The following is a 26,563-nucleotide window of genomic DNA, read 5'->3' on the forward strand; positions in this document are numbered from 1 at the left end:
CCCCACTGATATACCACCTGTACCCCATGTACTGTACCCTCCTGATATACCAGCTGTACAACATGTACTGTACCCTCCTGATATACCAGCTGTACAACATGTACTGTTTCCCCAGATCCCAGCTGTACCCCATGTACTGCCCCCCCCCCGATATACCAGCTGTACTCCATGTACTGCCGTCCCAGATCCCAGCTGTACCCCTTGTACTGTACCCCATTTATATACCAGCTGTACCCCATGTACTGTTCCTCCCTGTTTTACCAGCTGCACCCCATGTACTGTCCCCCCTGATATACCAGCTGTAACTCATGTACTGCCCCTCCAGATCCCAGCTGTACCCTTGTACTGTCTCCCTGATATGGTAGCTGTACTCCATGTACTGTACCCCTTATGTACCAGCTATAACCCATGCACTGCACCCCGATATACCAGCTGTATCCCATGTACTGTCCCCCTCTGATATACCAACTGTACCCTATATAATGTACTCCCACTGATATAACAGCTGCAGATATACCCCATGCACTGTCCCCCCGATATACCAGCTCAACCCCATGTACTGTCCCCCCCCCCGATATACCAGCTCTACCCCATACACTGTCCCCCCCTGATATACCAGCTGTACCCCATGTATTGCCCCCCCTTCCCAGATCCCAACTGTACCCCATTTACTATACCCCCCTGATATTACAGCTGTACTCCTTGTACGACCCCCCCCCCAGATCCCTGATCCCAGCTGTGATCTTGTGCTGTCCCCCCTGATATACCAGCTGTACCCCTTGTACTGTACCCCCCCGATATACCAGCTGTACCACATGTACTGTCCCCCCTGATATACCAGCTGTACCTCATGTACTGCCCCTCCAGATCCCAGCTGTGCCCTTGTACTGTCCCCCGATATACCAGCTATACCCCATATACTGTACCCCTGATGTACCAGCTGTAACCCATGCACTGTCCCCCCTGATATACCAACTGTATACCATGCACTGTCCCCCGATATACCAGCTGTACTCCATGTACTGTCCCCCCTGATATACCAGCTGTACCCCATGTACTGTCCCCCCCTGATATACCAGCTGTACCCCATGTACTGTCCCCCCCGATATACCAGCTGTACCCCATGTACTGTACTCCCACTGATATACCAGCTGTACCTCATGCACTGCCCCTCCAGATCCCAGCTGTACCCCATGTACTGTACTCCCACTGATATACCAGCTGTACCTCATGCACTGCCCCTCCAGATCCCAGCTGTGCCCTTGTACTGTCCCCCGATATACCAGCTATACCCCATATACTGTACCCCTGATGTACCAGCTGTAACCCATGCACTGTCCCCCCTGATATACCAGCTGTATACCATGCACTGTCCCCCGATATACCAGCTGTACCCCATGTACTGTCCCCCCGATATACCAGCTGTACCCCATGTACTGTCCCCCCCGATATACCAGCTGTACCCCATGTACTGTACTCCCACTGATATACCAGCTGTACCTCATGCACTGTACCCCCGATATACCAGCCGTACCCAATGTACTGTACCGCCCTGATATACCAGCCATACCCCATGTACTGTACCGCCAATATACCAGCTATACCCCATGTACTGTACCTCCCTGATAGACCAGCTGTAGTCCGTATACTGCCCCCCCAGATCCCAGCTGTGCTCTTTTACTGTCCCGCCTGATATACTAGCTGTACGACATGTACTGTTCCCCCAGTTCCTAGCTGTGCCCTTGTATTAACCCCCCTGATATACCAGCTGTAGCCCATGTAGTGTTCCCCCAGATCCCAGCTGTACCCCATGAACTGTACTCCCCTGATATACCAGCTGTACCCCATGTACTGTCCCCCTCTGGTATACCAACTATACCCTATTTACTGTACTCCCACTGATATACCAGCTGCAGATATACCCCATGCACTGTCCCCCACTGATATACCAGCTGTACCCCATGTACTGCCCCCCCTTCCCAGATCCCAACTGTACCCCATGTACTATACCCCCCTGATATTACAGCTGTACTCCATGTACGCCCCCCCCCCCAGATCTTGTGCTGTCCCCCCTGATATACCAGCTGTACCCTTTGTACTGTCCCCCCTGATATACCAGCTGTACCTCATGTACTGCCCCTCCAGATCCCAGCTGTGCCCTTGTACTGTCCCCCGATATACCAGCTATACCCCATATACTGTACCCCTGATGCACCAGCTGTAACCCATGCACTGTTCCCCCATATACCAGCTGTACCCCATGTACTGTCCCCCCCGATATACCAGCTGTACCCCATGTACTGTACTCCCACCGATATACCAGCTGTACCTCATGCACTGTACCACCGATATACCAGCTGTACCCAATGTACTATACCGCCCTGATATACCAGCCGTACCCCATGTACTGTACCGTCCCGATATACCAGCAATACCCCATGTACTGTACCCCCGATATACCAGCTGTACCCCATGTACTGTACCCCCCTGATAGACCAGCTGTACTCCATATACTGCCCCCCCAGATCCCAGCTGTGCTCTTGTACTGTCCCTCCCAATATACCAGCTGTACCACATGTACTGTTCCCCCAGATCCCAGCTGTGCCCTTGTATTAACCCCCCTGATATGCCAGCTGTACCCCATGTAGTGTTCCCCCAGATCCCAGCTGTGCCCTTTTACTGTCCCCCCCCCCCGATATACCAGCTGTACCCCATGTACTGCCCCTCCAGATCCCAGCTGTGCCCTTTTACTGTCCCCCCTGATTTACCAGCTGTACCCTATGTACTGTATCCCCCTGATGTACCAGCTGTACCCCATATACTGTACCCCTGATGTACCAGCTGTAACCCATGCACTGTCCCCCCCCCGATATACCAGCTGTACCCCATGTACTGTCCCCCCGATATACCAACTGTACCCCATGTACTGTACTCCCACTGATATACCAGCTGTACCTCATGCATTGTCCCCCCCTGGTATACCAGACGTACCCCATGTACTGTCCCCCCCGATATACCAGCTGTACCCCATGTACTGTAACCCCTGATATAGCAGCTGTACCCCATGTACTGCCCCCCCAGATCCCAGCTGTACCCTATGTACTATACCCCCCTGATATACCAACTGTACTCCATGTACTGTCCCCCCTGATATACCAGCTGTACGCCATGTACTGTACCCTCCTGATATACCGGCTGTACCACATGTACTGTTCCCCCAGATTCCAGCTGTGCCCTTGTATTGTCCCACTGATATACTAGCTGTACCCCATGTTCTGTATTTCCCTGATGTACCAGCTGTACCTCATGTAGTGTTCCCCCAGATCCCAGCTGTACCCCATGTACTGTACTCCCCTGATATACCAGCTGTACCCCATGTACTGTCCCCCCCCCCGATATACTAGCTGTACCCCATGTACTGTTCCCCCAGATCCCAGCTGTGCCCCATGTACTGACCGCCCGAGATCCCAGCTGTGCCCCATGTACTGTACCCTTCAGATCCCAACTGTGCCCCATGTAATGACCGCCCGAGATCCCAGCTGTACCCCATGTACAGTCCCCCTCAGATCCCAGTTGTGCCCCATGTACTGACTGCCCAAGATACCACCTGTGCCCAATGTACTGCCCACCCCAGACACTAGTTGTGCCCCGTGCCCCCCCCCCCCCCCCAGATCCCAGCTGTTTTCTGTGTACTGTTCCCACAGATACCAACTGTGTCCCATTTACACTCCCCCCCCCCCAAGATCCCAGCTGTGCTCCGTGTTCCATTCTGCCAGATCCCAGCTGTACCCCATTTACTGCCCCCCCCCCTCCAGACAGTGTAGTGTCCCCTCATATACTAAATGTGCCACTTACAGTGTCCCCAGCCAGATACCAGCTTTGCCCCATGTTCTGTCACTCCAAATATCAGCTGTGCCCCGTGTACTCTCTCCTGCTGATACCAGCTGTTTTCCATGTACTGTCCCCTCAGATTTCAGCTGTGCCCCACGTACTTACTGTTCCCTCCCCAGATTTCCGCTGTGTTCCATGCACTGTGCCTCCCAACACAGATAACATAACTATGTATACTGTCCCATTCAGATACCTGCCGTGCCCCATATACGGTCCCTCGCAGATACTAGCAATTTTTTAATGAACTGACCCCCTGAGATACCAGCTGTGTGCCATGTACTATTCCCTCCAGACACCAGATGTGCTCCGAGTTCCATCCCCCCCAGATCCCAGCTATATCCCATGTTTGCCCATGTACTGCCCCCCCCCCCCCCGATACCAGCTGTGTTCTGTGCACAGAACCCCCCAACACAGCTACCAGATGTGCCCTATATACTGTCCCCTTCAGATCCCAGCTGTGCCCAATATAATTCCCCCCCCCCCCTCCCGATCCCAGCTGTGCCCTATGTACTATCTCCCCCTTAAATCCCAGCTGTGTCCCATGGACAGAGACCACAGATACCAGCTGTGCCCCGTGTACTGTCTCCCTTGATCTCAGCTTTGCCCCATGTATTGTCCCCCCTAGACACCAGCTGTACCCAGTGTACCATCCCGCACAGATACCAGCTGTTTTCCAGTTACTGTCCCCCACAGGTTCCAGCTGTGTCCTGTGTGCTCTTCCCATAGATTCCGGCATTGTCCGGTGTGCTGTCTACCAGATTCCAGCTGTGCCCCATGTACGGTCTCCTGTTGATTCCCGATGTGCCCTGAGTACCGTACCCTGCAGATTCCAGCTGTGCCCCATGTACTGTTCCCCACAGATTCCAGCTGTGCCCCAAGTACTGTTCCCCACAGATTCCAGCTGTGCCCCATGTACTGTTCCCCACAGATTCCAGCTGTGCCCCAAGTACTTTTGCCCGCAGGTTCCAGCTGTGACCCAAGTACTTTCCCCCACAGATCCCAGCTGTCTACTTACAGAGACCAGAACCCCTCCCTGCGCACATGAGCCTCCCATCCTCTTTTCATATAGACACTGAGACGGTTCAAAATAAGCCTATATTTATATACATAATGGACAGTATATACAGAGATTATAGAGTCACTCAGCTGGGACCTGCATCAACAACAACTCGACAACTCTGCCAATTCCACCCCATGCAGGGTGACATGCAGGTCTATAGGAGACATTAGAGCCAGCCTTCCCTTACTATTGGGTAATATACACAGGCTATATGTGACATGGGGTCAGCTCCTCCCACAACAGGGTGATAAACACAGGGCTATAAGTGACATGAAGTCAGCTCCTCCCGCTGCAGGGTGATATAGTAGATGCAGCTGTTGGGTGTACTGTCCTCTGTTTTCAGCGGGTATAGTACCCCTGGTGGATCTGCTGCCTTACTCGCTGGGGTTCGATTCCCGTTCTCTATGGACTGGATCGCTCCTGTGACCCACAAGGTGTTACAAGTCACAAGGATCCTCTAGTCCTAAGGACTGGACCCTCCCAGGGTGTCGGTAGATGAGACAAGGTGGAAGGACGTTAGCGCCCCCAGGACGTTCCCCAGAGCAGGAGTAGAGTGGCTCCTACTCTTAGATCCTCTTGAAGATTGAGAAGATGCCGCTGCCACCATCGCGCGGTCTCTTGTGGCTGTCTCTTCTGGTGGGTGTGGATGGTGCGGTTTCAGACGTTCTTTCCTGCTCTCTCTGGGACTTCAGCTGCTGGTTGATAACAATCTGCATATCATCCTGTGGGAAGAATGGCAACAAAACATCAGGCAGATGAAAGTGTCCACAGCGACTGAACTGAGAACCTCAATGCAGCCCAAAGCCACCTCCAAATATTACACCCATTAGGTTTCTGCCATATATAGGGTGAGAGAGTTTAAACAGTGTGCAATCATGACCATTTATGATTGTCATGAAGGGTGGAGCCAACATAATTCTGCATTAATTGTATTGTGTACTGTCTCACGGAGACATGGCATCCACATTTACATGGTATGGAGTATCTACAGGTGGTTGCTTGTTTGATACTGACTGTAAGAACGGTCGGCCCACAGCCACGGTTCCACCAAAATGTTGTACGGCCAAACATGTATAGCCCCAGCCAGTGGATTGTCCACTTGACTGAAGGTTACCTGGACCTGACAAAAGACATGTAATGTCTCTGGATGCTCAGATTCTCCCAAAACTCTCACCTGCCAGGCCTCCAGCTCCTGGCTCAGTAACACCTTCTGCTCTACTGCACTAAGTAGCTGCCGACTCATTGACTCCTTCTCCAGGCGACATTTTGCCAACTCCAATTCCAACTCTCCCTTCCTGTAGAGATTAAATGTACATGAAGGGTTAGAAGGTCCACATCTCCATGAGTAGAAGGCATCAACCTAGATAACATTCAGTCTGGACCGGTAATGTGGATGTGTGTATCCCTCATCCTGACTGTGGATGAAAGTTGTGTGCGGCCCTTTAATAGAATCAAGGGCTCCACCAGAGGCAAACAAAATATATCAAACAGAACAGAGGAGGAGCAGAAGATAAGGGCTATAAAAAGCAAACACAAACGAGTGAGTGTGCTGTATTCTAAGTGTGCTGTCTCTTAAGTGTGTGACTTGGGATTAGTAACTTTGGAAGAGTTACTTGCATTGATTTACTGTTTATCAATTTGAATTTTTGCTCATATTACTGCTATCTAATCTCCCTGAACGATGCCCATCTAGAATGTTCTCCATGACTGACAATGCCGCCCCGTGTACATCTTGTGCCATGTCCTTGAACAGCCGGCTGCATACTGCTGTATGAGATGTGAGCGTGTTGTACATTTGGAAGCCCAGATCCTGGATCTAAATGAGCAGCTTGCAACATGGGGTACAGGATGAGCAGGCATCTTGCTGGGTGACAGGAGGAGGGGTAGAGGGAAGAGATCTAGGGAGGCTAGTCCTGAACTGGATGCCATTACAGGATTAGCACTGCTGCAGCACGACATGCCCGCTAACCATCAGGGGGATGCCTGCTCCAGTAAGAAGGGGAATAGGAGAGCAGGGCGGGTTAGACAGGTCCTGGTAGTGGGGGACTCAATTATTAGGTGCACAGACAGATCCTGGTAGTGGGAGATTGAATTATTAGGAGAACAGACAGGGCAATCTTCACAAGACAGGGATCGTCAAACGGTGTGTTATCTTCCTGGCACTCCAGTTTGACACATTGCGGATCGAGTTGACCGATTACCAAGAGGGGCTGGTGAGGATGCAGCGGTCATGGTATATATTGGCACCAATGATAAAGTTAGAGGTAGGTGGAAGGTCTAAGCTTAGGGTGAGGACCTCCAAAGTAGTATTTTCTGCAATACTACCTGTACAATGTACCACACCACAAAGACATCGGGAGATTAGGGAGGTAAACAAGTGGCTCCAGAGTTAGTGTAGGAAGGAGGGGTTTGGGTTCCTGGAGAATTGGGCTGACTGCTGTCGGCTACAGGTTCTACCATAGGGATGGGCTGCAGCTGTGCTGGGGGAGAAGATGACTAGAAGGCTGGAGGAGTGTTTGAACTAGAAACTAGGGGGGGGGGGGGCAGGCAACCAAGGAGATAGAGGAGAAGACAGTGTAGACAGTAACCTGGGATGAAGTAATAGGAAGGGGGGGGACCCATAATGGGACTAATGCTAGAAGTCTGACCAATAAAGTGACGAACTGGAAAAAATAATGTCTGAGGAAAATTACGACATAGTGGGAATAACTGAGACCTGGTTGGATGAAAGCTGTGACTGGGTGGTAAACTTACAGGTTACAGTCTGTTCATAAGGGATTGTGAAAACCGGACAGGGGGAGGAGTTTGTTTCTATGTAAAATCCTGTTTAATGCCCACGTTACAGGAACATATATGGGAGGGACATGAACATGTGGGTAGAAATACATGGAGGGAAAACCATATTATTATAATAAAATCCTCATAGGTGTTTTCTATTGGCCACTAAACAGAACAGAGGCCACCGAAAATCTATTACTGATGTAAATAGATGAAGCAGCAAATCACAATGAGTTAAATATTATGGGAGGCTTTAACTATCCAGATATAAACTGGGAAGCCAAAACCTGCGGATCTCATAGAAAAAAGCTACGGTCAATAACTAAAGATAATTACCTTACCCAACTTGTACAGGACACAACTAGGGGGATTGCCATTTTAGACTAAATATTAACCAACAGACCTGACAGAACAACAGGGGTGCCGGTTTGGGGGCACCTGGGAAATAGTAACCATAATATAATACATTTCAACTTGTCTTTCAAAAGAGTTTTATAAGGGAGCTACGAAAATACTAAACTTAAAGGGGTTGTCCCGCAGAAGCAAGTGCAGTTATGCACTTCTGTATGGCCATATTAATGCACTTTGTAATATAAATCGTGCATTAAATATTGGCCATACAGAAGTTATATACTTACCCCCTCCGGTGCTGGCGTCCCTGTCTCCATGGCGATGACCAAACTTCTCCTCTGGTCGCCGGAACAGTCGCGCTTGCGCACTGAAGATTCCTCTTCTTGATGGTCCGGGCTCACAAGCTGCGTCCTGGCTCTTCCCTCTTCTCCGCATCATCGCGTAGCTCCGCCTCCGTCACATGGTGCCGATCAGCCAATGGGGTGGCTGGAATCGGCAGTGGAGCGCAGACTGCAGAAGAACATCCACGGTGCACCATGGGAGAAGACCCGCGGTGCACCGTGGGAGAAGACCAGCGGCAGCCATCTTGGACAGAAGATTTTTTAAAGTTGCTGAACGGGGATTCAGGTAAGGGAATTTTTTTTTAATAACACATGGCAGCGGTATTCCTTTACAGGTACTGGGGGACTGGCCAAAAAAAAATTTTCTCTTTAGGCGCGGGACAACCCCTTTAAGGACTGGGATAATGTCCTCAAAAATAAGAGTACAGACAATAAATGGGAAATGTTTAAAAACATCCTAAACACATCATGTGAGCGGGACAAACTACAGGAATAAAAGGGTTAGGGCTAGGAGAAAACAATGTGGCTCAATAAAGATGCAAAGGGGGCAATTAACAGCAGAAAGTAAGTGTTTGAACTATTAAAACAAGAAAGAAGAAGCACTAAAAACCTAGAAGGAAAAAAATAAATTATGTAAAAATCAGCTAAAAGCAGCAAAGATGGAGACAGAGAAACAGAGTAAAACCATATAAATAGTAAAAAGATTAATACTGAAAGTGTTGGCCCTTTAATAAATATTGTACGAAAAATTGTATAGGGTGACACGGAGAAAGCAAATCTATTAAATAGATATTTCCACAGTGAATTTAAAAAGAAAAATAAAATGGCAGATGAGATGCAAAGTGATGAAGTAAACTCTCCACTGAATGTCACCAGTCTAACCAATGAAGAAGTGCAGACCTGTCTAAAAAAGATTAAAATAGGCAAATCACTGGGTTCTGATGAAATACACCCCCAGGTTCTAAGGGAATTAAGTAATGTGACACACAGACGGTTGTTTCTTATATTTAAGGACTCTATAGTGACGGGGTCTGTTCCACTGGATTGGCACATAGGCAATGTGGTGCCAATATTCAAAAGGGGGTCAAAAGGCGTACCTGGAAACTACAGGCTGGTAAATCTTACTTCTATTATGGGGAAAATGTTTGAATGGTTTTTAAGAAATGCTATCCTGGAGGACCTCAAGGAAAATAGCCGTATAACTCTGTATTAGCATGAGTTTGTTAGAGATCGCTCCTGTCACACCAACCTGATCAGCTTCTACGAGGAGGTAAGTTCTAGACTGGATCGAGGAGAGTAATTGGATCTTGTGTATCTGGACTTTTCCAAAGCGTTTGATACTGGGCCGCATAAAAGGTTAGTATATAAAATGAGAATGTTTGGTCTAGGCTAGAATGTGTGTAAGTTGGTAAGTAACTGTTCAGTGATAGAAAGCAGAGGGGGGTTATAAATGGTACATACTCCGATTGGGTCACTTGTACTAGTGGGGTACCACAGGGGGCAGTATTGGAGTGGTCTCCGTTACTAGTGGGGTGCCACAGGAGGCATTATTACATGGGTCATTGTTACTAGTGGAGTACCACAGGGGAAAGTATTGGACGGGTCACCAGTACTGTGGTACTGTTGCTAGTGCAGTACCACAGGAGGCAGAATTGCAGGGGTCATCCGTAGAAGGATTGTACAGTAAAATATCAGAATTTGCAGATCTTACAAAACTATGTAAAGTAATTAATAGAAGAGAGGACACAATGTGGTAACAAAAGGATATGCACACGTTGGTGGCAGAAAAGTGGTAAATGATGTTTACCACTGATAAATGTAAGGTTCTGCACATGGGCAGAGGAAATACATGTTACCATTACACACTAAATGGGGAACCACTGGGGAACACTGACATGGAGAAGGACTTGGGGATTTTATAAATAAGCTTAACTGAAGCAACCAGTGTCAGGCAGCTGCTGCCAAGGCAAATAGGATCATGTGGTGCATCAGAAGAGGTCTAGGGGCACATGACGAGAGCATTGTTCTTCCTCTTTACAAGTCACTGGTCAGACCACATATGGAATATTGGGGACAGTTTTGGGCACCAGTACTCAAGAAGGACATATCAGAGCTTGGGTGGGTTCAAAGGCGGACATCTAAAGTAATGAATGGAATAGACGGACTACAATACCCAGAGAGGTAATCAAAATTGGGATTTCGTCTAGAAAAAAGACAGATGAGAGGCCACATAATAACTATGTACAGATATATCATGGGTCAAGTACAGAGATCTCTCCCATCATCTATTATACCCAGGACTGTAACAAGGGGGCGCCCTAATCTATATAGAGACGACCCGAAGGTTGCAAGTTCAATCCCCGCCTAGTTCATGTAGCCGGCTCAAGGTTGACTCAGCCTTCCATGCTTCCGAGGTCTGTAAATGAGTACCCAGCTCGGTGGGGGTAATAAATAAAAAAATTACCTGAAAGCGCTGCAGAATAAGTTGGTGCTATACAAATAAGATTTATTTTATTACTTTTTTATGCATAGATATATCAGGGGTCAGTGCAGAGAACTCTCCTATCTCAACCATTTATACCCAGAACTAGAACAAGGGTGCACTCTAATAACTATCTAGAAATATATCAGGGGACAATACAGAGATCTCTCCCATCATCTATTATACCCCGGACTGTAACAAGGGGGCGCTCTAATAACTATGTAGGTATATATCAGGGGTCAGTACAGAGATCTCTCCCATCATCTATTATACCCAGAACTAGAACAAGGGTGCACTCTAATAACTATCTAGAAATATATCAGGGGACAATACAGAGATCTCTCCCATCATCTATTATACCCCGGACTGTAACAAGGGGGCGCTCTAATAACTATGTGTAGATATATATCAGGGGACAGTACAGAGATCTCTCCCATCATCTATTATACCCCGGACTGTAACAAGGGGGTGCTCTAATAACGATGTATAGATATATCAGGAGTCAGTACAGAGATCTCTCCCATCATCTATTATACCCCGGACTGTAACAAGGGGGCGCTCTAATAACTAGGTCTAGATATATCAGGGGACAGTACAGAGATCTCTCCCATCATCTATTATACCCCGGACTGTAACAAGGGGGCGCTCTAATAACTATGTGTAGATATATATCAGAGGACAGTACAGAGATCTCTCCCATCATCTATTATACCCCGGACTGTAACAAGGGGGTGCTCTAATAACTATGTATAGATATATCAGGAGTCAGTACAGAGATCTCTCCTATCTCATCCATTTGTACCCAAACCTCTAACACTCCTGAATGCCTTTCTTGAGCGTTACAATATTACGTTATATCACCGATTACTCAGAAGCGTCGGTGATCTGGGAATTAATCAGACTGCCAAATTAGAAGTCAGGAAGGAATTTTCTTTCACCTGAAATAAGGAAAATTGGCTTCTACCTCATTGGGGGATTTTGCCTTCCTCTGGATCAACATTGGGAGGTAACAGGTTGAACTGGATGGACATGGGGCTTATTTCAACCTCACATACTATGTGACTATGCTACAATACTTTACTGCAACATCATCCTCCTAGTCTCTGTTCATCTGTGTCATTCATTCAGTGGTCACTCACTTCCTTATTATCCCATTCACCGGGCATTTCGTTTTTTACACGATCCCATCCACTTCTATGTCATTTTGTCGCTGGTTATCCAGTCTTTGCCATCCCATTCATTAGTGATCCACTTCTACATCATCCCAGTGAACAGTGATCTAGTTATTGTCACCCGATCAAGTAATCTACAGAATCCCAGCCACTGCTGATCCACTTCTACATCACCCTAGTCCCCGGCCATTGTCACTCATGCATATCATGCACATTTCTACGATCTCAACCAGAGTGCCTTGCCATACTCACTTCATAATTGCCTCATCGCGGTCAGACACGGCTTGTCGCAGGATGCTATCACGGTCATTCTGCTGTAACATTTCTCGCAGTTTGTGAACTTCCTCCTGCAGGGACTTTATCTCTACATACTGAAGGTTGAGCTGTGGAGGTAGAGGACGTCAGGTGTGAGGTGAAGACAATCCCATATACATTTGTGTGTCTATAGGTGTATATATGGTACATTGCAGGATGCCAGGCGCTGTTACCAGGTCTTGCAGTCTCGCAATCTCCTCTTCTTTCTCCTGGATCAGTTCTTGCTCTCGCTGTGTCTTGTATGACGTCATGTGACCGGCAGATCCTGCTGTCTGTCCCGCAAACTGAGGCATGGGGTTCATTGAGGCACCCTAGAGTGACAATGACAAGTTATGGTACTGGAGGGTACAATGTAATGGCTCGAAAGTGACACACTGAAGTCTATGGCATGTAGGTAACGAAGATACTTGTGGGTCAGTATTACACAGCCTGTAGGTACATTGTATCAGGACTTGGGTGACTGCCTATCTATCCCACCTGTCCACCTCCTCAGTTTCGGAGCCTCTCTGTGCAGGACATGTCCACAGCTCTCATACTTCATCATTGCACAAGTTGTCCTCAGAGGTAAAGTGAAATGAACAGGGAGTGACGGATGTAAATTAGTCAGGAACAAGGGACCGACAGCGAAACAATGGCTGACCCATCAATAAATAAATCATTGCAAAATTCAGGGTGTCCATGGCGCATGATCGTCTATAAAGCAAAAGTGTGAGTGGCAAGTCAGTGACCGTGGTGTTATCGGCGGTGCTGCGTCAGTGACCATGGTGTTATCGGCGGTGCTGCGTCAGTGACCATGGTGTTATCGGCGGTGCTGCGTCAGGGTCCGTGGTGTTATCGGCGGTGCTCCGTCAGGGTCCGTGGTGTTATCGGCGGTGCTGCGTCAGTGACCGTGGTGCTATCGGCGGTGCTGCATCAGGGTCCGTGGTGTTATCGGCGGTGCTGCGTCAGGGACCGTGGTGTTATCGGCGGTGCTGCGTCAGGGACCGTGGTGTTATCGGCGGTGCTGCGTCAGTGACCATGGTGTTATCGGCGGTGCTGCGTCAGTGACCGTGGTGTTATCGGCGGTGCTGCGTCAGTGACCGTGGTGTTATCGGCGGTGCTGCGTCAGTGACCGTGGTGTTATCGGCGGTGCTCCGTCAGTGACCGTGGTGTTATCGGCGGTGCTGCGTCAGGGTCTGTGGTGTTATCGGCGGTGCTGCGTCAGTGACCGTGGTGTTATCGGCGGTACTGCGTCAGGGTCCGTGGTGTTATCGGCGGTGCTCCGTCAGTGACCGTGGTGTTATCGGCGGTGCTGCGTCAGTGACTGTGGTGTTATCGGCGGTGCTGCGTCAGTGACTGTGGTGTTATCGGCGGTGCTCCGTCAGGGTCCGTGGTGTTATCGGCGGTGCTGCGTCAGTGACCGTGGTGTTATCGGCGGTGCTCCGTCAGTGACCGTGGTGTTATCGGCGGTGCTGCGTCAGGGTCCGTGGTGTTATCGGCGGTGCTGCGTCAGTGACCGTGGTGTTATCGGCGGTGCTGCGTCAGTGACCGTGGTGTTATCGGCGGTGCTGCATCAGTGTCTGTAGTGTATTGGCGGTGCTGCATCAATGACCGTGGTGTTATCGGCGGTGCTGCGTCAGGGACCGTGGTGTTATCGGCGGTGCTGCGTCAGGGTCCGTGGTGTTATCGGCGGTGCTGCGTCAGTGACCGTGGTGTTATCGGCGGTGCTGCGTCAGTGACCGTGGTGTTATCGGCGGTGCTGCGTCAGTGACCGTGGTGTTATCGGCGGTGCTGCGTCAGTGACCGTGGTGTTATCGGCGGTGCTCCGTCAGGGTCTGTGGTGTTATCGGCGGTGCTGCGTCAGTGACCGTGGTGTTATCGGCGGTGCTGCGTCAGGGACCGTGGTGTTATCGGCGGTGCTGCGTCAGGGACCGTGGTGTTATCGGCGGTGCTGCGTCAGGGACCCTGGTGTTATCGGCGGTGCTGCGTCAGTGACCGTGGTGTTATCGGCGGTGCTGCGTCAGTGTCCGTGGTGTTATCGGCGGTGCTGCGTCAGGGTCCGTGGTGTTATCGGCGGTGCTGCGTCAGTGACCGTGGTGTTATCGGCGGTGCTCCGTCAGGGTCTGTGGTGTTATCGGCGGTGCTGCGTCAGTGACCGTGGTGTTATCGGCGGTGCTGCGTCAGGGACCGTGGTGTTATCGGCGGTGCTGCGTCAGGGACCGTGGTGTTATCGGCGGTGCTGCGTCAGGGACCGTGGTGTTATCGGCGGTGCTGCGTCAGTGACCGTGGTGTTATCGGCGGTGCTGCGTCAGGGACCGTGGTGTTATCGGCGGTGCTGCGTCAGGGACCGTGGTGTTATCGGCGGTGCTGCGTCAGGGACCGTGGTGTTATCGGCGGTGCTGCGTCAGGGACCGTGGTGTTATCGGCGGTGCTGCGTCAGGGTCTGTGGTGTTATCGGCGGTGCTGCGTCAGTGACCGTGGTGTTATCGGCGGTACTGCGTCAGGGTCCGTGGTGTTATCGGCGGTGCTCCGTCAGTGACCGTGGTGTTATCGGCGGTGCTGCGTCAGTGACTGTGGTGTTATCGGCGGTGCTCCGTCAGGGTCCGTGGTGTTATCGGCGGTGCTGCGTCAGTGACCGTGGTGTTATCGGCGGTGCTCCGTCAGTGACCGTGGTGTTATCGGCGGTGCTGCGTCAGTGACCGTGGTGTTATCGGCGGTGCTCCGTCAGGGTCCGTGGTGTTATCGGCGGTGCTCCGTCAGTGACCGTGGTGTTATCGGCGGTGCTGCGTCAGGGTCCGTGGTGTTATCGGCGGTGCTGCATCAGTGTCTGTAGTGTATTGGCGGTGCTGCATCAATGACCGTGGTGTTATCGGCGGTGCTGCGTCAGGGTCCGTGGTGTTATCGGCGGTGCTGCGTCAGGGACCGTGGTGTTATCGGCGGTGCTGCGTCAGTGACCGTGGTGTTATCGGCGGTGCTGCGTCAGTGACCGTGGTGCTATCGGCGGTGCTGCATCAGGGTCCGTGGTGTTATCGGCGGTGCTGCGTCAGGGACCGTGGTGTTATCGGCGGTGCTGCGTCAGGGACCGTGGTGTTATCGGCGGTGCTGCGTCAGTGACCATGGTGTTATCGGCGGTGCTGCGTCAGTGACCGTGGTGTTATCAGCGGTGCTGCGTCAGTGACCGTGGTGTTATCGGCGGTGCTGCGTCAGGGACCGTGGTGTTATCGGCGGTGCTGCGTCAGGGACCGTGGTGTTATCGGCGGTGCTCCGTCAGTGACCGTGGTGTTATCGGCGGTGCTGCGTCAGGGTCTGTGGTGTTATCAGCGGTGCTGCGTCAGTGACTGTGGTGTTATCGGCGGTACTGCGTCAGGGTCCGTGGTGTTATCGGCGGTGCTGCGTCAGTGACCGTGATGTTATCGGCGGTGCTCCGTCAGGGTCCGTGGTGTTATCGGCGGTGCTGCGTCAGTGACCGTGGTGTTATCGGCGGTGCTGCGTCAGTGACCGTGGTGTTATCGGCGGTGCTGCGTCAGGGACCGTGGTGTTATCGGCGGTGCTGCGTCAGGGTCTGTGGTGTTATCGGCGGTGCTGCGTCAGGGTCCGTGGTGTTATCGGCGGTACTGCGTCAGGGTCCGTGGTGTTATTGGCGGTGCTCCGTCAGTGACCGTGGTGTTATCGGCGGTGCTGCGTCAGTGACTGTGGTGTTATCGGCGGTGCTGCGTCAGGGTCCGTGGTGTTATCGGCGGTGCTGCGTCAGTGACCGTGGTGTTATCGGCGGTGCTGCGTCAGGGACCGTGGTGTTATCGGCGGTGCTGCGTCAGTGACCGTAGTGTTATCGGCGGTGCTGCGTCAGTGACCGTGGTGTTATCGGCGGTGCTGCGTCAGGGTCCGTGGTGTTATCGGCGGTGCTGCGTCAGTGACCGTGGTGTTATCGGCGGTGGTGCGTCAGGGTCCGTGGTGTTATCGGCGGTGCTGCGTCAGGGTCCGTGGTGTTATCGACGGTGCTGCGTCAGTGACCGTGGTGTTATTGGCGGTGCTGCGTCAGGGTCCGTGGTGTTATCGGCGGTGCTGCGTCAGTGACCGTGGTGTTATCGGCGGTGCTGCGTCAGTGTCTGTAGTGTATTGGCGGTGCTGCATCAATGACCGTGGTGTTATCGGCGGTGCTGCGTCAGTGCCCGTGGTGTTATCGGCGGTGCTGCGTCAGGGTCCGTGGTGTTATCGGCGGTGCTGCGTCAGTGACCGTGGTGTTATCGGCAGTGCTCCGTCAGTGACCGTGGTGTTATCGGCGGTGCTGCATCAGTGTCTGTAGTGTATTGGTGGTGCTGCATCAATGACCGTGGTGTTATCGGCGGTGCTGCGTCAGGGACCGTGGTGTTATCGGCGGTGCTGCGTCAGGGTCCGTGGTGTTATCGGCGGTGCTGCGTCAGTGACCGTGGTGTTATCGGCGGTGCTGCGTCAGTGACCGTGGTGTTATCGGCGGTGCTGCGTCAGTGACCGTGGTGTTATCGGCGGTGCTGCGTCAGTGACCGTAGTGTTATCGGCGGTGCTGCGTCAGTGACCGTGGTGTTATCGGCGGTGCTGCGTCAGGGTCCGTGGTGTTATCGGCGGTGCTGCGTCAGTGACCGTGGTGTTATCGGCGGTACTGCGTCAGGGTCCGTGGTGTTATCGGCGGTGCTGCGTCAGTGACCGTGGTGTTATCGGCGGTGGTGCGTCAGGGTCCGTGGTGTTATCGGCGGTGCTGCGTCAGGGTCCGTGGTGTTATCGGCGGTGCTGCGTCAGTGACCGTGGTGTTATCGGCGGTGCTCCGTCAGTGACCGTGGTGTTATCGGCGGTGCTCCGTCAGTGACCGTGGTGTTATCGGCGGTGCTGCGTCAGTGACCGTGGTGTTATCGGCGGTGCTGCGTCAGTGACCGTGGTGTTATCGGCGGTACTGCGTCAGGGTCCGTGGTGTTATCGGCGGTGCTGCGTCAGGGTCCGTGGTGTTATCGGCGGTGCTGCGTCAGTGACCGTGGTGTTATCGGCGGTGGTGCGTCAGGGTCCGTGGTGTTATCGGCGGTGCTGCGTCAGGGTCCGTGGTGTTATCGGCGGTGCTGCGTCAGTGACCGTGGTGTTATCGGCGGTGCTCCGTCAGTGACCGTGGTGTTGTCGGCGGTGCTGCGTCAGTGACCGTGGTGTTATCGGCGGTGCTCCGTCAGTGTCCGTGGTGTTATCGGCGGTGCTCCGTCAGTGACCGTGGTGTTATCGGCGGTGCTGCGTCAGGGTCCGTGGTGTTATCGGCGGTGCTGCGTCAGTGACCGTGGTGTTATCGGCGGTGGTGCGTCAGTGTCCGTGGTGTATTGGCGGTGGTGCGTCAGTGTCCGTGGTGTATTGGCGGTGGTGCGTCAGTGTCCGTGGTGTATTGGCGGTGGTGCGTCAGTGTCCGTGGTGTATTGGCGGTGGTGCGTCAGTGTCCGTGGCGTATTGGCGGTGGTCAGTTAGTGTCCGTGGCGTATTGGCGGTGGTGCGTCAGTGTCCGTGGCGTATTGGCGGTGGTGCGTCAGTGTCCGTGGCGTATTGGCGGTGGTGCGTCAGTGTCCATGGCGTATTGGCGGTGGTGCGTCAGTGTCCGTGGCGTATTGGCGGTGGTGCGTCAGTGTCCGTGGCGTATTGGCGGTGGTGCGTCAGTGTCCGTGGCGTATTGGCGGTGGTGCGTCAGTGTCCGTGGCGTATTGGCGGTGGTGCGTCAGTGTCCGTGGCGTATTGGCGGTGGTGCGTCAGTGTCCGTGGCGTATTGGCGGTGGTGCGTCAGTGTCCGTGGCGTATTGGCGGTGGTGCGTCAGTGTCCGTGGCGTATTGGCGGTGGTGCGTCAGTGCCCGTGGCGTATTGGCGGTGGTGCGTCAGTGTCCGTGGCGTATTGGCGGTGGTGCGTCAGTGTCCGTGGCGTACTGGCGGTGGTGCGTCAGTGTCCGTGGTGTATTGGCGGTGGTGCGTCAGTGTCCGTGGTGTATTGGCGGTGGTGCGTCAGTGTCCGTGGTGTATTGGCGGTGGTGTGTCAGTGTCCGTGGTGTATTGGCGGTGGTGCGTCAGTGTCCGTGGTGTATTGGCGGTGGTGCGTCAGTGCCCGTGGCGTATTGGCGGTGGTCAGTTAGTGTCCGTGGTGTATTGGCGGTGGTGCATCAGTGTCCGTGGCGTATTGGCGGTGGTGCATCAGTGTCCGTGGCGTATTGGCGGTGGTGCGTCAGTGCCCGTGGCGTATTGGCGGTGGTGCGTCAATGTCCGTGGCGTATTTTGTGTTTGATTAGAGGGTATTATTGTTCTTGGAGGTGGCTTCTAGAGTGGAAGATGCGGACGAGTCATGATGGCACATTGTAGAGGACTAATGAGGTAATGTGGAGGAAACAGGGAGTGATGTGGAAGATTTATGATGGGGCGACCTGGAAGACTGATGATGGGGCAATGTGGATGTATTGGGCGATGTGAAGAACTGATGATAGGGCTAAGTGGCGGAGGCATGAGGTGTCAGAGCTTTGAATGGGGTGTGAAGGTTCCTCACCTCTGGGCCACTTGACGTTTCTTGCATCTCAGAATGCAGAGAATAGCGGCTGTCTTGCAGAGGAAAGTGACTGTCTCTCAGCTTCAGCTCCTCCTGTAGCTCTCTCACTTGTATTTGCAGTGATCGCTGACTGTCTCGTAGACCCTCAACTTCGTCCAGTTTCTCCTGCATCTGGAAGAGAAATTAATCTTGCAATTGTTTCATCCAACATTTATTACATGCCAGTCGAGGTGCACGACTGAGCAGCACTACACATCGGAGCCCTTCATAGGACAGACCCTTGTTATGGGGCTGTTGTGTATCTCTGTGGCAGTCTGCAGTGACGGGAAACTTTCTTCCAAACGTTCTTCAGAGAAAACTTTCTCTGTGTCAGTACTGCAGTGAAGGGGAACTTTGTCTGTAATACCAAGCCTGGCCACTACAGAGAGAACAGAGCTGTGTGTCTCCTGCAAAAATGAGCACCATACATTCGCGCAGCGGCACGGCAAAGAGCTGATTAGTGGGGATCCTGGGCAGCAAACCTCTGAGAATATACTATTGATGGTCTATCCTGAGGACTGGTCACCTGTAGTTTAAAGTTAGACAACCCCTTTAAATAAGCTGGAATAACCCACCCCCTCCCTGCCATCACTCACCCGTTAAACTCACAGGTACCTTATACTTTTAATAATTTTTCTTGATAGAGGGCTCAGTACGGACACAAATCATGTTTAGCTTTAAGCGCCTAATAAAGATGCCCCCATCCTCTGTGTAAGCAGCTCAGCCCCATGCTCCTGCAGGGATACATCGCCATGTGCTGTGGATGGTGTACTTGGCACTAGGCCTGATCTGGGATGGGGGCTTATAGGGTCGGCTTCTAAGTTTATGCGCCCTCTGTCCCTTTCACTACCTTTGTCTCAGTCTCATTCTTCTGTCCCTCCAGCTGCAGGACTGTCTCTTTCAGGTGGAACATCAAGATCTGTGTTCTCTCATTGTCCTCCCGAAGAGTTTTAATTTCAGATTCCATGTCTCTCTTCTTCTCCAGCAAGAGAGCGTTCTGCCGAGCAAACACAAGCGATGGTCAGTGTACAATCACCCTGCACTATACTACCCCGTCGCCCTCACCCACGCCGCCCCGTCGCCCTCACCCACGCCGCCCCGTCGCCCTCACCCACGCCGCCCCGTCGCCCTCACCCACGCCGCCCCGTCGCCCTCACCCACGCCGCCCCGTCGCCCTCACCCAAGCCGCCCCGTCCCCCTCACCCAAGCCGCCCCGTCCCCCTCACCCAAGCCGCCCCGTCCCCCTCACCCACGCCGCCTCGTCCCCCTCACCCACGCCGCCCCGTCCCCCTCACCCACGCCGCCCCGTCCCCCTCATCCACGCCGCCCCGTCTCCCTCACTCACGTCCCCCTCACCCACGCTGCCTCGACCACCATGCTCCATATCACTATATACAGGAAATTTATAACTTATACCAGCTATACATATATTATTATATACAGGAGATACCCAGGTTATATCAGCATGGTTCATATGACTATATACAGGGAGATGTATAACTTATACCAGCTATAAATATATTATTATATACAGGAGATACCCAGGTTATATCAGCACGCTCCATATCACTATATACAGGGAGATGTATAACTTGCTGATATGCATGCCGGTATAACCTGGGTGAAAACAGATGGCAGAGCAGCATGAATGTCCTCCTTATTCACGCTGCTCTGCCCTCTGTTTTCGCACTGCACTCTCCCATGGCTGACTCTCCGGTCTCAGCACCTTGTTCTCATGTATCTGCACTCACATCCTCTTTTGTATGTCCTTGCACCTCTCACCTCAGCGTGCAGACTCTGCAGGACAGGAGCGAACTGTCCTCGCCTCAGTGTCAGCTCTCGGTTCTCATCCCTCAGAGTCTCCAGCTGCAGCGTGAGAGACTTTTCCATCTGAGAAGCCTGAAGAGACAGAAGAGAAGATCATCATTCCATATTCTGCGGAGACGTGACTCCAGCCCAGTAACACAGAGTGTGTATCTAATCCTATCGTGTGATACCACCTGCTGGGCCGCCATATCTAATCCTATCGTGTGATACCACCTGCTGGGCCGCCATATCTAATCCTATCATGTGATACCACCTGCTGGGCCGCCATATCTAATCCTATCGTGTGATACCACCTGCTGGGCCGCCATATCTAATCCTATCATGTGATACAACCTGCTGGGCCGCCATATCTAATCCTATCGTGTGATACCACCTGCTGGGCCGCCATATCTAATCCTATCGTGTGATACCACCTGCTGGGCCGCCATATCTAATCCTATCGTGTGATACCACCTGCTGGGCCGCCATATCTAATCCTATCGTGTGATACCACCTGCTGGGCCGCCATATCTAATCCTATCGTGTGATACCACCTGCTGGGCCGCCATATCTAATCCTATCGTGTGATACCACCTGCTGGGCCGCCATATCTAATCCTATCGTGTGATACCACCTGCTGGGCCGCCATATCTAATCCTATCGTGTGATACCACCTGCTGGGCCGCCATATCTAATCCTATCGTGTGATACAACCTGCTGGGCCGCCGTATCTAATCCTATCATGTGTGATGCTGCTTGCTTTCCTGCAGATGGGGTGTCCAAAAAAAGCGCAATTTTGCCGTTGTCCAATTTTTTTCCTGACTACGTTTACCATGCAGGACAAATAATGGGTTACTTTCACAGATCTACCCTTTATGGACGCACCGATACACAACGTGTTTACAATATATGAAAGGGAAGGGTTAAACTTTTTCTACCCTTTTTATTTTTTGCTAAATGAAATTTTTTAAAACTCATTTTTATATTCTTTTTTCAGTCCGGTGGCGGGGAACTTGAGCTTGTGATTGTTTGATCGCTCATAGAGTATAACGTAATACCATATTATATCACGCTCTGCCAGTCAGTCTGTTAAGCCACAACACAGGCCTTCCGAAGGCCCCAGGCAGCCATTGCAACTGAACGAAACCTTGGGGCCCCCAGACACAGATTGTGACATTTAACCCTTTCCAATCCACTGTCTGACCTCTAAAGACATTATGATTTAACCCTTTCCAATCCAATGTCGGGCCTGCCCCGACATCATCATTTTCCTCCACAGCTCCAATGTCGGGGCAGGCCCGACACTGCAGTGCAGGAGTGTATCTGCACCCGATCGGCAGACACATTGGGTGCAGATGCACTCCTGCACTGGTCCCCATCGAGGACCCCCTAGGAGAAGGCAGAAAGGGTTTTTAACCCTTTCTGCCTTCTCCTTTACACATTACATAGCGCTCAATTAGCGCTATGTAATGCATAGAGATTCCGGCCGGCCGGCGATCATGTGACCGCCGGTGTTACCTGACCCCCGGCGGTCACATGAACTCCGAGCCGGGAGCCTGCACTGTGGGAGGACCTGCTTACCTGACCGGAGTCTTGCGCATTCTCCTTCTGTCTCCCGGCCCGGCGATCATGTGACCGCCAGGTGCCACCTGACCCCAGCGGTCACATGATCGCCAAGCCGGGAGGCAGAAGGAGAATGCGAAAGATGCCTGACAGGTAAGCAGGTCCCTCCACGGTGCAGTGAGCACCTGCACCCTCCTGATCTCTGTCAGTTCAGGAGGGTGCTGGGAAAATGTATTTTTTCTCACCCATTTTCCCCAGCTCCAATTTATTTGGAGCTGGGGAGAATGGGTGAGAAAAAATAAATGGATTGGAAAGGGTTAAGGCTGTACAGCTCCGATGTTGCAAGGTGCCCGTCGGGATTCTCTTACTGTATATTCCCAGCCTCTCTGCTGTTTCAGCCTATCCAACGTGTCACCTCATGCAGTACTGGCTTTAGCCAGCAGATAGCGCCATTGTATAACAGAAAGAATAAGCCGCATAGGAAAACCAGGATACAAATTTGATTGGAAAGGGTTAAAGGGTTGAGAGCCGCGATCAGCATTCACGCTGATAGCGGCTGTTGAGGGCAGGTAGCAGTTTTTTGTGTATGCAGTAGGTTTGGCTTCCGGTCCCCCTCCACGTTACCCCTCGGCCCCCATGTCGTAAATATACGTCATGTGTCGTTAAGGGGTTAAGCTTTTGCCATATAAGGGTGACGACCCACTACAGTTCTTTTTCACTGCGAAATTCGCAGTGTTTTTTTTTTCTCCAGGGGTCTATGGGACTTGTTAATGTTGAAATCATATCGCGCAAAATCGTGATTTTGCGGTAAATTGCGATTTTGCTGCGATGCGTTTTTAACATTAGAAAGCCCCATAGACATCTGGGGGAAAAAAAAGTTGCAAATTCGCAAACGCTAGTTGGTAGTCACCCTAAAGCTGACACCAGAGAACAACATCGGGTAACTGCCTTGTGATAAGCGACAGCCCTCTGCACTATTCCTTGGGGCTCTCACACACGAGCGTTTTTAACCGTGTATCACGGTCGCAGGTTTTAAAGTAATAAAGTTTGCATCACTTTCAACGGCGCCGCTCATGCAGCACGCGATATGCACGTGCGAAAAAGAATGCAACACGCTCTATATTGGGGCGTATTACGTGTATACACGCCAAGATAGCGGATGGGAATTTGTCATGCATAGGGTACCTAAGCAGTGCGCTCTGGACAGGATATAGTTAAACAATATGGCTTCCTGCAGACAGGTATACCTCTAATTGGACTGGTTAATCTCATTAGTATGCAGGTTTAACCATTTCCTTTCCAGATGGTCCAGTTTAGAGGAGGATGGAGAGATGAGAGCTGCTGAGCGGACGCCTCCCGCTCCGGAGGATTAGAGGATGCAGGGCGGATGAGACTGCGGAGCCTCAGCTGTCACCCGGGATTATAGGATTACATGATCAGAGCTTCCATCCTGACCGCGGGAAGACGTATCTAACCTGTATCTAAGGCCGCTCTCACGCAGACGGTTTTTACAGTGTTTTAGCGGGCACTTGAAACGTCTACTAAAAACACTGTTCCAGCGCAATGTTTCCAACGCGGTCTGTTCTAGTTTAGTGCGTTTTGGCGATTTTTTAACGCACCTCATCACCCATTGCAAAGATGGGGTGCATTAAAGACGCTGTTGAACGCCCGTGTGAGGCGGGTCTGAGCCTCTGTTTAACCCACGGCTACTTCTGGCAGGTTGCTTTTTGAAGGAATAAGATCACTAATTTTTTTATGAATTAAAACCAAATAGAAAATGTAAAATGTTTCCATATTTGGTTTTTATTGTCTGATTGTAGGCATTTTTTATTCTGATGTATATACACGACTGTGGGGCGCGGCCATCTTGCCTGTACACAACTGTGGGGGCGGCCATCTTGCCTGTACACGACTGTGGGGACCGACACCTTGTCTGTACACGACTGTGGGGGCCGACACCTTGCCTGTACACGACTGTGGGCGCGGCCATCTTGCCTGTACACAACTGTGGGGGCGGCCATCTTGCCTGACCACGACTGTGGGGGCGGACATCTTGCCTGTACACGACTGTGGGGGCCGACACCTTGCCTGTACACGACTGTGGGGGCCGACATCTTGCCTGTACACGACTGTGGGGGCGCACATCTTGCCTGTACACGACTGTGGGGGCGGACATCTTGCCTGTACATGACTGTGGGGGCCGACTGTGGGGGCGGACATCTTGTCTGTACACGACTGTGGGGGCCGACATCTTGTCTGTACACGACTGTGGGGACGGCCATCTTGTCTGTACATGACTGTGGGGGCGGACATCTTGTCTGTACATGACTGTGGGGGCGGACATCTTGCCTGTACACGACTGTGGGGGCGGACATCTTGCCTGTACACGACTGTGGGGGCCGACATCTTGCCTGTACACGACTGTGGGGGCGGACATCTTGCCTGTACACGACTGTGGGGGCGGACATCTTGCCTGTACACGACTGTGGGGGCGGACATCTTGTCTGTACATGACTGTGGGGGCGGACATCTTGTCTGTACATGACTGTGGGGGCGGACATCTTTTCTGAGCTACATTTATCCACATTCAGAAAAATGCTTTTTTACAGCATTCTAATATCTTGTCACCACCAGGCTGATGGGTGGAGACGGGCTTCTTATAAGAAGCCACATACATCCCCTCACTGCTGTGCCCATAGCTCTGTGCTATCTGCTGATTGGCTGATCTTATACACACCTTCAGCTACCCCCTCACTGCTGTGCCCGTAGCTCTGTGCTAGCTGCTGATTGGCTGATGTTATACACACCTTCAGCTACCTTCAGGGAGCTGCAGAGAGCAGCAGCTTGGTGGGGACGTGGAAAGGCTTCACAGAGGGAGGGAGCTCCCTCTGTGTCGCTGGGTTGTCATGGCAACAGGACGCCAACTGCAGGCATCCTGCTGCGGTGAATTGGGGGCTATCACAGACTTGACTGGGGAAAGCCGTGAAAACGTCTCCAGTGTGAAATCCTTGCTCAAGAGATCTGAGGGCTCTTCTGCACTGCACAGAAATCGCAAAGCACAAACTTGTGATTTTTGTGCAATGCATTTTTAACATTAGAAAGTCCCATTGACATTCGCATTAAAAAAACAGCGATATCGCGTGAAAAAGCATGCAACAAAAATGCAAGTGTGGACAAGCCCTTAGCCTGATAGGTCAGCATTAGAGATGAGCGAACCTACTCGGCCACGCCCCTTTTTCACCCGCGATTTTCGAGTACTTCCGTACTCGGGTGAAAAGATTTGGGGGGCGCCGTGGGTGAGTGGGGGGTTGCAGCGGGGAGTGGGGGGGAGAGGAAGAGAGAGAGAGCTCCCCCCTGTTCCCCCCCCCCCCCCGCTCCGCCACGCCTCCCCCGGCGCCCCCCGAATCTTTTCACCCGAGTACGGAAGTACTCGAAAATCGCTGTGCTCGATCGAGTAATTACTCAAAACGAGTATATTCGCTCATCTCTAGTCAGCATCTTTGGTTTTTGAGAGGGATTTTGGGAAGTATCACTCACTCGACGCCTACAGGAACTGTAAGATGTCAGTCAGTTGTAAATTGGTCATAGGTCTATTAGACAGTATGAGGTCCCTTGAAAAAGTCCAGATCAGGGATCCTGGAGGTCGTCAGATATTCACATCTCTTGGGTAGGAGAGAACTTAATTGGGACAGAATCTCAGTTTTCCTGGCGCAAACCATTCCTGAACCAGAAGTAGATCCTTCTCTTCATGTTTTGACAGAAGCAATTATAGAAGAGGAAGCTGGTTTGGCGATTAATGAGCTTAGGGCCAAAAAGTTTGGGTTCCCCTCTTGAGATTTTTAATGCCAAAGTCAATGAGGAGGTCTAAGGGTAAAGATCTGTTCCATATTAAGAATTGGCGTCCAATAGCGCTCCTCAATACAGACAGAAAGATTCTGACAAAAGTGCTTTTCAGTATGGTGGTAAAATTTGCGTCCCAACTCCTTTCTTGGGCTCAGCACCACTTTGTTCTTGGTCAAAGCATGTTTAGCGTCGTGCTGAGTGTCCGGGAGGCTGTGGAGCGGGAAGGAGTCGTCTCTGGAAGGGGTTTTTACTTTCCCTGGATCAGGCGAAAGCTCTTGATTGAGTGATCATGAGTATCTTTGGTTTGTCTTTTTGAGATACTGTCTGCCAGTGGGGTTTGTGAATTGTTTATAAACTTTATATTCAGGGGAGGAGAGTTTCCCACTTCTGAATGGTTTGGTTGGTCGTCCTTTTAG

At 51.8% G+C, this 26,563-nt stretch overlaps 1 protein-coding gene across 2 annotated transcripts in view; it reads right to left on the reverse strand.

The window, feature by feature from the left end:
* Positions 1 to 4,972: 4,972 nt before the first annotated feature.
* The window catches only part of BICDL2 (BICD family like cargo adaptor 2), a 36,782-nt gene continuing 15,191 nt past the window's right edge, over positions 4,973 to 26,563 (reverse strand). For both annotated transcript variants that reach the window (XM_066577188.1, XM_066577187.1), the window contains exons 4-10: positions 20,718 to 20,834; positions 19,786 to 19,932; positions 18,897 to 19,067; positions 12,564 to 12,701; positions 12,328 to 12,458; positions 6,126 to 6,246; positions 4,973 to 5,673 (exon numbers count right to left, since the gene is read on the reverse strand). In XM_066577188.1, the coding sequence (XP_066433285.1) occupies positions 5,518 to 5,673; positions 6,126 to 6,246; positions 12,328 to 12,458; positions 12,564 to 12,701; positions 18,897 to 19,067; positions 19,786 to 19,932; positions 20,718 to 20,834 (981 nt within the window). In that variant the 3' untranslated portion in view covers positions 4,973 to 5,517. The remainder of the gene's footprint in view (positions 5,674 to 6,125; positions 6,247 to 12,327; positions 12,459 to 12,563; positions 12,702 to 18,896; positions 19,068 to 19,785; positions 19,933 to 20,717; positions 20,835 to 26,563) is intronic.

Source organism: Eleutherodactylus coqui, chromosome 8 (genome assembly GCF_035609145.1).
Source record: "Eleutherodactylus coqui strain aEleCoq1 chromosome 8, aEleCoq1.hap1, whole genome shotgun sequence".
NCBI classification, from domain to species: domain Eukaryota; kingdom Metazoa; phylum Chordata; class Amphibia; order Anura; family Eleutherodactylidae; genus Eleutherodactylus; species Eleutherodactylus coqui.